Consider the following 14608-nt stretch of genomic DNA (forward strand, 5'->3'; position numbering starts at 1 on the left):
CAGCCAACCAGGACCAAGATCGGCCACAGAACAAGAAAAAGCATCTGTTCTCTTACAAGCGACTTCCAGCCCCCTCCCTATGTTCAGCTAAAGAACCCCCTCGAAGAATTTGTACTTTTCCCTTCGCTAGCAGTTTATTCTCCAGTAACTCCTGCATTGTTTTGGAGCTTTGGTAGCTGAGAACATTTTCTACGAAGGATCAGAAATGTCCTACTAATGACAAATCTCACATAGCGCCTTTCATCCATAGATCTCAAAGGAGGTTGAGCATCATTATCTCCATCTGACAGATGGGGAAACAGAGGCACTAAGAGTAACTTGCCCAAGATCACTCAGTAGGTGAGTGACTGCGCCAGGAATAAAAGCCAAGTCTTCTGGCCTCCTAGACCAGTGGGGCCCCCGGTCTTAACCCGACTGGAGACAGAAAGAAAAGACCCTATAGGGGAAATCATCTCAAAGTGCAAAAAAAAAGTTTTAATAAAACTGAAAAACATATATACAAAAGTTCTTGGTAGTTTTCTGTAATGTAAAGCACCATTAATTCCACAGTACTTTGTGTCTCTGCTACCCTGACACCCCTCCCAGTAAGCACCAATGACTCTCTTGAAACCTGGTTTAGCACCAAGGGGCTGCCATCTTATTTAGCACCAAGGGGCTGAAGCTGGCCCAGGAAACACACATTCTCCCTCCCCCCCAATGCATTTTAAGCACCGACCAGCTGCCCTTTTGCAGTGTTTGCGCCCCCAAGCTGCCCCTGCAGAAGTAAACAGTGACACTGGAAAGGGAGGGAGTTCAGGTCTGGAAGTTATTCAGCATTAGAGATTCCTGCTCCTCTCTGGGGAGACACAGGGACACCACATGCTGTAAATACACAACAGCTGGGTTGGCAGTCTGTGGCTTCTAAAGAGAGAGGGAGAGGAATTCAATTGCTAGCTCCTTCACTCCTAAATCTCACCCCCAGCATGCGGCTCCCTCACGACTCCCCCAAGCCCGACTCTGGAGCCTTTTCACACTCCACTGGGCCGGGAGAGGGGAATTCCAGTCTCCATGTTCCTCACACCCTGGCGTTCCATCAGACGCATGGGGCCCCTGATAGGACCAACCTTCCTTGGAGGGATCCTGCTTTTCATACCAGTTGTGCTAATGCAAGCTGTTATGAGGGTCAGGTGGGGAAGAGCCTGGGACTCGATCCTTTCCCCTCAGCCTGAGTAAATGAGGGGCAGCAATATGAACAAGAGAGAAACTGGCCTGCAGTGTTCTCGAGTTCACCTCTCCTTTCTTTCCCTCGGATGTCTTTCTGGAGTGAGTTTAGTCCTGTTGAAAACGGACCCAGTGACAGCCTGGCATCTCATCTTTACTGTGTCCTCAGGACACGTAGGCAGGGGTTTGCAAAAGCACTCAGAGCTGATTCAGCTGCCAGCGAAGCCAGTGGCAAAGCTCCCTTTGATGTCAGTGGAAGCAGAGCTAGGTCAGTGCTGAGGGCCGCAGAAAACCCCAGCTGTCACGCACAGGCAGTGGCAGCACAAGCTTTGCCATGCAGCCCTGCCAACATGTCTCACCCCTGACTGGAAGGGGTGGGAGTGTATTTCAGTCTCCATGGCTTCTCCACTGAGATCACCAGCAAAGGAGACAGAGTCAGCAGTGGGGACGTTTTAATGATGTGGACACCTGTTCACTGGGAGCAGGACTGAAATGCCCAATTCACCTTGTACAGGTTATGAAGCAACCACTGGCTATCCCTCTTCCATTGGAGTATCAGGGAGGAACTGGACCGAAGCTGACCCTGTGCATTAGTAGTAAAAGGTGTAACCTACCACCATATGCAGCCAGTCCCTCCCTATTGTGTTTTCAAAGGGATTGGAGGTGGGATTTTAAAGGAATGATTGTCTCCTAGCAGAGCTGTTCCAGCCACACCCATGGGACAGTGGAATCCAGTGCCTGATCACTGGGCCTAATTCTCTTCTCACACCAGCATGCAGGAGGGGGAACTCTGCTGAAGTTGATAGTTACACTGGTGTAAATCTGGTGGGGTGGGGGAGCAGAATCAGGTCTGTTTCAGCCTCCAGAAAAGGAACAGTCCAAAGCTGGGATGGCTTTGAACCTAACACGGGAGTTGAGACTGGAGAGCATCCCACAGGAGGCTTGGAGGGGAGCTTTGCTGATGGCCAACAGGGTCTCACTCTCTTTCAGTACTCAGGGCTAGATCCACAGCAGGTGCACCTGGGTGTAACTCTGTTGACTTCAGTGGAGCGACACCGATTTACACCAGCGGAGGATCCGTTCGTCTACATCCCAGAGGAGCAACGGTCTACACAGCCAGGGACTGTACCATCACTCCCTTGCTTTGTATCATTATCTATGTCCCTGCCGCTGAGTTAGGCCTAGCAAGGCAAGGGGTGACCTGAGGCATCCACTATCCAAGGTGAATGGGGCTTACCTGGAAGTCAATGACACACTTTGAATGAGGATGGCCCTGATTTGGATAGCTGGTGTTTTCTTTCAGGTTCCCTGGTGCCCTCCCATCCCATGACCCTCCCAGGGAGCCCCCGGTCCATTTCCTCCTTTGTGGTTTGCAGTGATTGCGGGCAGTGAAAAGAGAAAGAGAGGGAGAGAGAAGGAGAGAGAGGGAGGAGGGCCGTCATTCCAGGCTGGGCTTGATCATGTAGCCACTGAAGGTGATGTAGATGTCCACATCATCACTGTAGATGGCGTTCTCCCGCTCTCGCTTGTAGAGGCGCACCCAGACCTCGTCATTCTCCCGCAGCTCCAGCATGAGGCTCTGGCTCTGCATGATACTGCGGTCGCTCGGCTGGGCGTACAGGATGACCTGCTCCTGGTCGTTGTGCATGACGTGCATGTAGGTCTCCTTGAAGTTCCAGGTGTGGACGTTCAGGCTGAAGTAGTAGAGGCCGGCTGTGTAGCAGTAGAACTTGCCCTTGAACATGTCGAAGTGGCCGTAGAGGTTGACAAAGACGGTGTCGAAGATCAGGGCCTGGTAGCCCTCGCTGCTGTGCAGTGCCTTCTTGCGGCCCACCGAGAAAGCGGCATACTGGTGCTTGCACGGATCCCCCGGGGCACCCATCTGCCCCTTGCTGCCTTTCTGACCCTGGGGGCCCCGCTCGCCTGGTGGCCCCTCTTTGCCCCATTTCCCTGGAGTCCCAGGTTCCCCCCGATCTCCTTTGTCTCCTAGGAAACAAAGCAGAGGGATGCGCTCCATAAGATACCCAAGTGAGATGTGAAAGCTGCCAAGCACTGGGCTGTCTTGAGGAGGCCAGGGTTGTGGCCAGAAACTAGAGCTGTGTACAGAGGACCTGATTCATCCCTGTGCAGGCACCAGCACAGCTATTCTGTGCTTTCCCTGTTCAGGGGTTGTGGGGGCGAGTGCAGCCTCCCACACAGGCTATGACACTCCTCACTTGTTACCCTGTTTCACGGGCCTCTTTGGGGCTTTGCAGGAACACAAACTTCCTTGAGCACCGGTTCCCCTGGCCACCCCTCCCTGCTCTGGCCCCAGAATGCCCCCCAGTGCTGGGAGCTGTTGTGGAGGGGGTTCTGAGCGCCCCTATGCCTAGCTAGCACAAAGGGGCTGCAGAGCAATGATGAACTGGGCCCAAAGAGCAGAATCTCCCATTCAGTGCCAGGACTCACCATGCATGCACATCCTAGGCATGAAGCCTCAAATGGGGACCCTTGAGGAAGTAGCTGATCTGCACCGGAGAGCCACCCCCATTCCACCCTGAGCTAAGCCAGCAGGAGCTGCCTGGAGCAGGTCTTGGCTGGGAGTCACTCTTTGCAAATATGAGTGTGGGGGAGTTCATGCAAGCATCCTCCTAGCTGCTTGGGGAGAAAAGTGAATGTTAGGGCTCATGTCATTCCCCTCCTCCCTCTCCCAGATGACATGAGGTCCACGGAGATGGCCTCCCATTAGCCTTCCCTGCGCAGGACATTAGTGGTGGCACTGTGCCTTTGTTAACAATACACCCTCTCCTTCTTCCTGGCTGGGCAAAGACCTGCTGCTCCCTCCCGCTGCACTACAGGGCAGCTTGATCCTGAAGCAGGTTCAGATTGGCAAGAGGCAACTGCTGATGCTTCTCCCCCAGTGGCAATAAACAGGAGCCAGTGGAAAGCAGGCAAAGAGGTGGCTCCCCTGAATTCAGAGGCTACAGCAGGAAGACTGCTGGGTTCAGGGGAAAACTGGCATTCTGCAGGCTAATTCCACCTCTCTGGCTACATGGGCATAAGTCTACATGTACCAGCATGGGCACTTACCCTTCATAATGACAGACAACTAGACGTCCATCAGTCTGGACATCAGGCACTGGACATGCTGGGACATGCCTTTCAGTCTGGCAACTGGGTGTTTGATGGGTATAACTGATGCACTGTTTCCCGTCAGTATGGTGACACTGAAGTCACTGGTAGTCTGTGGGCACCTGGTATGCCAGCACAGAACCTTACCTTTCACTACAGCGATGCTGGTTCCCAAGCAGACCTTGGGTCCCAGGCACACTGGCTTGGCACTTACCCTTCAGTATGGTGATGTTGATGTATGGACGCACCTCTGGCATTGGGTACAGTGACGCATGGGGTCTGGCAGGGCCGGGGGTGACCTCTGAGGAGCCATGGGAATCCAGTGGGTCGCAGCAGCGTCTGCAGCCATTTGGGAGGGTTGTTGCTTCTTTGGGGTCAGGCTCGTCAGTAGGTGCCCCAAATACAAACAGAGGGAGCACAAGGAAGGCCACGCGAGCTCCTAGCTGAATCATTACCATAGTGACCTGGAAGACATGAGCCAGTAAGAGAGAGAGACAGAAGAAGGGGATGACTGAGCCAAGGCAGAGGCCAACATGAAAGGACAGGGCACTGCACCTCCATTCTCTGTGGCTAAAGCCAGTTCATTCATCACGGGAGCAGAGAGGGAAGGAGGGAGACAGAAAGACAGAGTTAGTCACTGTTCTGTAGAGAGCTGCTACTTTGGAGTCTAATACATGCCCGTCCCTGGAGGGCTACGGCTGCAGCCCAAGCCGCAGTGGTGTCACTGCTAGGGCGTGCCCGACTCCCTGGAGCCTGGGGTCCTGCCACTAAGAGGAGGCCTGTCCTCCAGAACCTAGAGCACCAGCGCCCATAGTGTAACCACTGGAACCCAGGGCACCAGCGCCCGGGGATTCAATCTTCAGGCTGCAATAAAAGGAGAAGAGGAAAATCCAAGAGCCCCTGGTGATGAAAACAAACTCAGGTCTCAGAGGTTAGCTCTGTGATAAGGGTCGTGACCTTACAGCACTAAAAACATCCTGCTTGGGCCATTTTCTCACCGCCTACCACTGGAAAAGCTGAAACCATACCTACTTCTGAGCTGATGCCCTGACATATCTGAGGGGTCAGGGAGGGGGGAAAGCACATTGCCAGGGTATTCCTGAGCTGTCTGCTGCTGTCAGGAAGGACAGCAGATCTGGTAGGGGAACGATACATTTGTTAGCTCATGAGAGCATCAACTCGGTTTCTAACATTGGGGGAGGGTCACAGACAAACGTCTTGCGGCTCACTCAGCAATGGGTATTTTCTTTAATTGGAGTCTTGCTCTAAATCCCATTAGAGAGCATCTAGCCAGCTCGCACCCCCGTGGGTACTGTTCCATCACGGCCAAGGTCACACGGTGCGGCCAAGTGACCCGCTCACCGGACTAGAAACCACATGCTGCCGAGTCCTCTGCCACTGACTTAGTCTGTGACCTTGGCCAAGTCACTCCCTCCCCTCTGCAGCTCACCTCCCCCCATAGGGGATTAGCAATATTTACATACCGCGGGGGCAATGAGGCTTAGTTTGCAGTGGCCAACTTCTGCTCTCAGGGGCATGAAGCCTGGCAGAGCCACATCTGGCCCTGCGGCGCACCCACAGGAGGGGCAGCGCAGAAGGGGCCGGGGAGCCGGGACAGGCACGTGTGGTTGCTCAGCTCTGCCTGGTCCAGCCTACGCCGGGGCTGGAGGGTGCAAAGGGCCCCAGCGAGGCGGGCGAGCCGCGCTTGCGATCAAACCCGCAGCCCTCGCCCCTCCGCCCCCGGCTCACCCTGCAGAAGAGGCGACAGGCGGCCGCCGGAAGGGTCCCGTGCGCTGCGAGCCGCTCACTCCCCGCTGCTGGCCGGGCAGCCTCTGCTAGCGCCGCCCGCCCCGAGTCCCATGGCGCGGGGAGCTCGCTGCTGGCAAAGGCACCGCAAACCGCTGGCTTCGGCGCAGAGCCGGGCTGCGCCTCCCTCCCCGCCCCCGGCGCGCCCCCTTCTCCCCGCGCCCCGCTCCGCTCCGCCGCCTTTAACCCTTGCCTGGGGCAGGCTGCAAAGCGAGGAGACCCCCAGCCCCCGGCCCTGCCTTCAGCCCCCCAGGGCCCGTGGCAGCAGCTGCCTGCCCGGAGAGAGCTCGGGATTGACACGCACTGGGCGTGTCCCCCTCTGGCGGGACAGTCCCTGCAGGCCTGACCTGTCCCCGCCTGCCCCGCTGCGGCCCAGTGCCCCCCCGAGCCCTGCCCAAACACCGTCCCCTGCATTAGCCCCCCTGCTGCCGCCGCTGGGGCAGAGCTGCTGCTCGCCCCCCAGGCCCAATCCCTACTGGGTGGCTAGGGCAGGCCTGCCCCAGTGTTCCCTCCTCTGCCCCATTCCTTACAGCGCCTCCTGCTGACTGGGGTAGGGATCTGTCTCTTCCCTGGTTTGGTTCCCTCTCTGGCGGGGGCACAGACCGGTCCCCTCTCTGGCGCGGGTCACATCCTCTGCCTGAAATCTTGCCCAGAAAGGGCGTCTCCAGCTGGACCCGCTCTGGAATGTGGCCTCGCTGGGGAAAGCCCACGCCACCCACTCGTCTCTCGGGCCAGATGTGTACGTGGCTCTTTGTAGCCAGCCCTGGGCTAGCTCATCATGCCATCTGCGAGGGGCCTGGGGCCGAGATGCTGCACTGTTGCAGGGCACCCTCTGCCCTCAGTTCCCCATGCAGCTACGCCAGAGGCCTTCCAGGCGCCTTCTCTAGCCAGACCTGGCTCAGGCCTGGGCGAGCAAAGCGATTTCCCCCTCCACTCCGCCAGCATAAGTGCCGACTCAGCAGGTTTGCTCCGCTCCTGTAATTCCAGAGGAAAGCTGGAGAATGTTTAACGGGCCATGGGAGCCTGAGGAAAGGAAACATTTTTCCGATTGTTTAGTTTGGGAGTCAGAGGCAGTTACAGCCAGCTCGCTTCCCGAGGAGTGGCTGGGGCTTGGCAGGAGCCCCAGCACCACTGGAGAAGCAATCAGAAAGTCTGGGAAAATATGTGCAGAGAGCATAGGAGGGAGGGGAATGTTATTGACCTCCCTGCTCTTCTGGAACCCCCACAAATGAATGCACATAGACGAATGCCCCTTTCCTCCCAGCCAGCAGGGTGGATGCACCAGGGCAGAGGTGCTCTTCAGCAATTCACAACAGTACTCCTGACTTCTAATCGAGGTTCTGCCATTGACCTGCCTGGCCACTGCTCTGTGCCTCAGTTTCCCCAACATGTAAAATGGGGATGCTAGGCCAAATTCCCTGCTAATGGAGCTGTGACAGAGATTATGGCCCAAGGACCCTGAATTGCCTACCTCCCATGGCTAGTGGTTAGGCTTAATTAGGGTTGGGAGCATCCTGTGGGGTGGGAAAGTGAAGCCACAGCACTGTGTGAACATGAAGGTAGAGCTGATCTCTGAATGATCTTGGCCTAGCTCCTCTAGGAGCTATTGAATATTTCCAGGTAGGATATTTTCCAGCCCCTTTTGCAGCTCTGCACCTTATCTTTAGGTGACATTTTCCTTGGAGCAAGGGGAGAAGGTTGGCTTCCATCTTCTCTCCAGCCTTCTTGCTACACTCTTGTGAGCTAGTGGGGTAGGTGAAAACACAGTTTACTGAAGAGTTCATGGGCTATTTTATCATCTGATCAGATGGGGACTCCACAGGGCTTTGCACAGGCGCACACACAGATGCTTTCTCTCTGCCTTGAAGCCAACACAGGAAAGCTCTTGCCAGATTGGATTCCAGTACTCGCTGCTGAAGTGCAGCTGCTCCCCCCCACCCCTCGGACACAACCTGGAGAGTGAAATAAATGAGCTTCCCCAACATCCCCTTCATTATATTGTCCCTCCCCCCCCATCAAATGCACATGACTCCTAGCCTAGCTACAGGGACTGACCCCCTGCCCTGTCTCCTCCCCCACCACCATCCCCTGCAAGTGGCCCCTAACCTATCTAGAAGGACTACTGAACCCTTCCTGGCCTAATCACAGGAGCCCCTCCAACCCCCTGCAGTCCAAGCTCTCTGCTCTGCTCCTTTTCCATTTCTCTCTCTCTCTCACACACACATACACATTCATTTCCTTGCATCTTCCACGGCCACGGAGCAGGCTGGCTTTTTCCTCTAAGCTGGAGGCATTATGCTTATCTAGACACAGGCAAATAGTCCCTTCCCACTTCTTCCCAGCTACTTATCCTTTATCATTAAGTACCTTTTCTATTGCCACCCCTTCCTACTCTCCAGGTGCTTTGCCTTGTGAGTGGAAGGTAGGGAACTCCTTACCTCTGAACCCCTTAAGAGAGGCCCTGCATTGAGCTACGTGTATCCTCAGCTGCTCCTTGTTAGCACTGCCAGAGGAGTGGGTGAGAGGAGGCCCAGCTGATTGAAACCAGCTGCTGGCCAAGGGCTCTTATGTAATTACTGTCTTTTCCATCCTCCTTGGAGAACGGTCTGGTCCTTTGTGAGTCCTTCCCCCACGCTCTGGACTGTACCAGGCTGAGCAATCTCCCTCCCTACCCCCACCCCCCATCATTACTTGTTCAACTCAACAGCTGATTCCTCTTTTAGAGCAGGGCCTACTCCTTAGGAACAGAGCCAGCTCTGTCCTGGAAAGGAGTGAGTGCTTTCTAATAGCACAGGGAGTTGTTAGTCAGGATTTTCTGTTCTCTTCCCAACCCTGCTACTGACTCACTGTGTTACAGGCAAGTCACTTAGGCTCTCCTGGCCTTAGCGAAATGGGCCGATAGGCCAAGATATTGAAAAATGACCAGTCATTTTAGGTGCCTGAATACTTGGGTACCCAAAAGACACCATAAAGAGGCCTGATTGTCAGGAAGTGCTGAGCTCCTGCCCTCTGACAACCAAGCCCCTTTAAGGCAGCTCAGGTTGGGCCCCCAGAATCACTAGTAACATCTGATCATCTCGGCCCTAATTCCTGCCTTGCAGGGGTGTTATGAGGTTAAATTACTTCATGTTTGTAGACCCTCAGAGGCCTATATTTTACACACCCAGTGCAGTGCCACCCACAGCTCTGCCGGAGGATGAATTAAGGCTAGATGGAGTCTGAACTGAGAGAAGGAGAGCCCCAGACTGGTCCCAGGTTTCAGTGGTAGCCGTGATAGTCTGTATCAGCAAAAAGAACGAGGAGTCCTTGTGGCACCTTAGGCTAGGTCTACACTGGGGGGACGGGAGTGTCAACCTAAGATACGCAACTTCAGCTATGCGAATAGTGTAGCTGAAGTCGGCGTATCTTAGGTCAATTTACCTGGCTGTGAGAATGGCAGCCACTCCCCCATCGACTCCACTTCTGCCTCTCGCCGCAGTGGAGTTCTGGAGTCAATGGCAGAGCAATCGGGGATCGATTTTATCGTGCCTACACTAGAAGCAAAAAATTGATCCCCGATCCGGCAGGTAGTGTAGACGTACCCTTAGAGACTAACAAATTTATTTGGGCATAAGTTTTCGTGGCTAAAACCCACTTCATCGGATGCATGCCGTGGAAAATACAGTAGGAAGATATATATACACAGATAACATGAAAAAATGGGTGTTGCCATGCCAACTATAATGAGACTAATCAATTAAGGTGGGCTATTATCAGCAGGAGAAAAAAAAACGTTTGTAGTGATAATCAGGATGGCCCATTTCCAACAGTTGACAAGAAGGTGTGAGTAACAGTAGGGGGGAAAATAGCATGGGGAAATAGTTTTTACTTTGTGTAATGACCACACACCACACAACAAAAACACTAACCCAGGAATCTATCATTGCAACAAAGCCTGTTGCCAACTCTGTCCACATATCTATTCAAGGGACACCATCATAAGACCTAATCACATCGGCCACACCATCAGAGGCTCATTCCCCTGCACATCTACCAATGTGATATATGCCATCATGTGCCAGCAATGCCCCTCTGCCATGTACATTGGCCAAACCGGACAGTCTCTATGCAAAAGAATAAATGGACACAAATCAGACGTCAAGAATTATAACATTCCAAAACCAGTCGGAGAATACTTCAACCTCCCTGGTCACTCGATTACAGACCTCAAAGTCGCAATTCTCCAACAAAAAAACTTCAAAAACAGACTCCAATGAGAAACTGCAGAATTGGAATTAATTTGCAAACTGGACACCATTAAATTAGGCTTGAATAAAGATTGGGAGTGGATGGGTCATTACACAAAGTAAAAACTATATCCCCATGCTAATTTCTTTCCCTTCCTCCCCCCCTCCCCCACACACTGTTACTCACACCTTCTTGTCAGCTGTTGGAAATGGGCCATTCCGATTATCACTACAAAAGTTTTTTTTTCTCCTGCTAATAATAGCCCACCTTAACTGATCATTCTTGTTACAGTTGGTATGGCAACACCCATTTTTTCATATTCTCTGTGTATATCTTCCTACTGTATTTTCCATTGCATGCATCCGATGAAGTGGGTTTTAGCCCACGGAAGCTTATGCCCAGATAAATATGCTAGTCTCTAAGGTGCCACTAGTACTCCTCGTTCTTTTTCCAGATTGGTCCGTGACCTTTGGAGGGCAGCTGCAGGATTTTAGGGCCCCTTTGGAAAATGTGAGGTGCTGCCTGCATTAATGTTTGTTTCTGCTTTCATCTGCTCTTCCTGCGCAGCAGCTCAGTGCAATGGTGCTTGCTTCATGGTGCACAGATGGTGACATTGGATCTCTGCATCTGCCCCATTTGCAGGGCCTTGCGCCCAGGCCCCCCCAGCAAGGAGCACGTTAAAGTCACCTAGATGAGAGGGGTCTCACAGACAGTTAGAGCGCAGGGCCAGCTTGGGTTCCCATCTAAGCCGTTTGCTCAGTACTGGTTATTCACACAAGGGTCCCATTTGGTCACATGACCCACTCCCCTCCCATTCACCTCATGCCCAGCCCCAAAGCCGTCCAGCACACTCAGCTACCCGGCAAAATTCCACATTGTCAGAGTGGAGGAGACTGTGCCCCTCCCAGCACAGGGCGCCCCTGTGTGGGGAGACCCCACTTCTGCAGGACAAAACGACCTCCCACCCCGAGGAAACATTCTGCATGCTTGGTGTTGGGCAGCACGTGTGGTAGTGTTACCTTGGCCACCGCCAGGAACTGTCTGCAAGGGAGTGATGGGAATCTCATGTTTTGGGCCTTGATCACCCCTACTCCTCCTGCCCCCTCTAATCCTATTTGCCCTGACAGCTGTGCTGGGAGCTCGACAGCCCTGACATGCGGGGGGCGGGGAGAGGCATGAGACCAGGCCAGATAGGGGCCAATGTGAGCAAATAGCTCCCCCTGCAGGAGAAACGGGGATCAGCACCTACAGCCACTGGTAAACTTTCCCTCTGCCTCAAGCCTTGTCCACACCTGCACGGTCTGTGCCCCGTAGGGAGCAAGTGCAGCTGCCTGTGTTGGCAATACTATAAGTCTTCTTTGCATGGGGCCCAGCCCAAATCCCACTACGGTCAATGGAAAGGCTGCCACTTCTTGCAGTGAGTGTCCGATGAAGCCATGGTGCCCAAGCAGGTTAGCCCTGCCTACTGCAGCACTTAAAAACATGGGTGCAGCTGTACCTATGGCTGACAACAGACACACAATGTGCTAGGCAAGGTGTCTTCCTGTACTGCAGTCTGATCTACAGCCCCTTGCTCCTACCTTAACAGGAGATGCCAATATAACACCATTTGCAGGGAACAGGATGTGTTGCAAGCGTGTTTCTAAATGGCCGCATAGGCACCATACATGAGTCAGCATGCACATATATGTTTTACATGTATGCATCTGTGTGTATGTTTTTAGGGTTGCATTTATGTCTAGAGTGACCAGATGTCCCGCTTTTATAGGGACAGTCCCGATTTTTGGGTCTTTTTCTTATATAGGCGCCTATTACTCCCCCACCCCCTGTCCCAATTTTTCACATTTGCTGTCTGGTCACCCTGTTTGTGTCCCACAGGCGGAGTGTATACATATTAGATGGTACATGTTATGCTGAGTGTGCATGTGTTTAGATGGGCACTGTGTCTGTGTTTCTGTGCTGAGCGTTTTGTCTGTCTGAGTGTGAGATCTGTGCGAGGTGGGTGCCTAATGTGTGCGTTTGCATATTTTAAGCTTGGGAAGGCAAAGAACACTAAGTTTTCATGAGCAAATATTTGCATATTTTCCACTTGTTCAAGCAGATAAAGGGTTTCAGTTTGCTATTGCATCCCCAGGAGAGCAGGGAGCATCTAATCTGTTCACATCTCTCTGCATTTTTATCTGTTTGGTTCCCCTGCATCAAGAACTGTTTAGAAACCACCCCCAGCCTGCAGCCTTGACCCATGCTCCCAAACAATTCAGAAGCGAAGGCACACACCATGTGCCTGCGTAGGTTTGCCATTCACCTTATCGGAGCCGCTGTTTTACCATACGGATCGTGTAAACAATGGCTTCCTGAAAATAGCTGAGAAGGACATCAAGTGCAGGCTGTGTAAGCAGCGCAGCCTTGGAACGTGCCCTCCCCTCAGTTAGGCCGAACCCCTCCATGTGGCCCTTTTCATTTCTGCAAAGTTCTCTTCAAAGAAGTTACAGCAGCAGGGTACGGTCAAGCAGAGAGCAGGTACAGCTCAGTGACTGTGTGGGTGCAGATTGTGTATCGTTAGGCTTAGTGGGGGTACATAGGGTATTGTGTTATGAGTATATTTTCAAGGTCAGTAATCAGAGCCCGGCTTTAAATACACACACACATGCGTGTGCTGGTGCGCACACACACATTCTTGCAGTGCCTGCAGAATGGGGTCCTTCTATTTCTAAGCACTCTGACTGTGAACAAACACAAGCAGGGAAGAGGCATTGCAGAGGCTGCTGGAAGCGTTGTGGCCTCTGCTAGACTTGCAGCTCTGGTCGCTACGTGATAAGAATGAAACCCTTTGTGTGGCGGAGGGTTTGATGGCACCCTTATCTCTGTGTCTCTGCAGCCAGAATAGAAAAATCCATTTCCACGTCTGATTAGAACAAATCCCCCTGAACATGTCCAGAATTCAACTAGCTGCTGTGCATGACTTCAGCCCCTATCGTTCCCAGAGCCAGCCCACTGCAGGGCCCAAACCAGAAGGGATGCAATGGGCCAGCCACATGAATGCAGTTTGCACACGTCAATACGAGCTGACTGCAGCCGTGAACTCACCAGGGGGAGGGGGAGGGAGGGCTGTGGGACAGAACTAGTTGAAAATTTTCACTCCCCTTATCCCCCACTCCTCCCCATGAAAAACAGACTTTTCATCAACATGGAAAATTTCTGCAGACAATTTTTGGTATTAAATTTTTTTTCTGACTTTTTAATGAAAAAAGTAAAAAAAAAATTGTTTTCCCATTTTCATTTTCTATTTGTTTTCTCCCCTCCCTTTCCCCCCGCCCCATTTTGCAACTGGAAAAAAGGGGGGAAACGGAGGGAACGATAGAAAACGTGGGAGAGCGAGCTTGTTTCAGTGCAAAAATTAGAACGTGTTGCAATTTTTCACGAAATATCTTGAAAAAATGAAAACTGTTGAACATGTCCCCCCAGACATACCATTTTTCAACCAGCTCCATGGTGGGAGACACTGAACGGCCTTTCCAGTGGGCACAGCCTAGTGAAATCGACAGCACTCTGAGTCCCGTCTGCAGGGCTGAGCAGCCTAGCGTTTCTGCACCTAGGTGTTGTGGGCAAAAATCTCTTTGAGGTTTCATTCCTGATCTCTCATTGCAGAGGGGGCTGCAGAGGTTGACCATGAGCTCCCTCTAATCCATCAACCTGGCAAAGGGTTTCTACTTCATCCTATGGCCAAGGTGGCATGCACAGTACATTGATAATATAATTGACAGCCAGGGATCCCTCCCTCCCTAAGGCAGGAGCTGGAGCAGTCATGTAGCCAGTCTAAAAGGAGATGGAAAACCTTCATGTGTCTGTTCCCCATGTACTCTGAGCTGCCTCTCTCCAGCTACATCCTCTTCTGGCTGCTACTCTCACTGCTCAGGAATAAGCCACCAGCTGCCTCCCTTCCCAGAAGGTCAATGCCATCTCCACTACGTCCTCCAGCAGTGCTTTCTGCTTCAGAATTACCCAGCATTGCCCTTGCTGTGATGCCACCTAATAGCAGGATCAAGACATCTACCTGGTTACCTCTATCATTGTGGGATCTAGGCCCTTTCCTCTCCAGTACCTGTTCCCTCTTGTACCATGCCATAGACGGGAACTCAGGAAGTTTGTTATGATCCCTTCTCCTCCTGGTGACCAGATGACAGCTGGAACTCTTTCCGCAATCAGAATGGCCTTTTTGGTCTAGCCACGGAGATTGGCTAACTCCCTGCAGTTGCTGTGGGTT

General features: G+C 52.7%; 1 protein-coding gene across 6 annotated transcripts; it reads right to left on the reverse strand.

The window, feature by feature from the left end:
* Window positions 1-453: 453 nt before the first annotated feature.
* C1QTNF6 (C1q and TNF related 6) lies at window positions 454-8670 on the reverse strand. Of its 6 annotated transcripts, none has more exons than XM_039519867.1 (3): window positions 8556-8670; window positions 4526-4775; window positions 454-3186 (listed from the first exon to the last, which is right to left on the reverse strand). In XM_039519867.1, the coding sequence occupies exons 2-3, from the start codon at window positions 4767-4769 to the stop codon at window positions 2639-2641; spliced, it is 792 nt and encodes a 263-aa protein (XP_039375801.1). In that variant the 5' UTR covers window positions 4770-4775; window positions 8556-8670; the 3' UTR covers window positions 454-2638. The 6 variants fall into 6 exon arrangements, with proteins under 6 accessions (XP_039375801.1, XP_039375802.1, XP_039375800.1 ...); XM_039519868.1 differs by lacking the exon at window positions 8556-8670 and adding an exon at window positions 8485-8531; XM_039519866.1 differs by lacking the exon at window positions 8556-8670 and adding an exon at window positions 8345-8424.
* Between the last annotated feature and the right edge of the window lie 5938 nt (window positions 8671-14608).

Source organism: Mauremys reevesii, linkage group 1, assembly GCF_016161935.1.
Source record: "Mauremys reevesii isolate NIE-2019 linkage group 1, ASM1616193v1, whole genome shotgun sequence".
NCBI lineage: Eukaryota > Metazoa > Chordata > Testudines > Geoemydidae > Mauremys > Mauremys reevesii.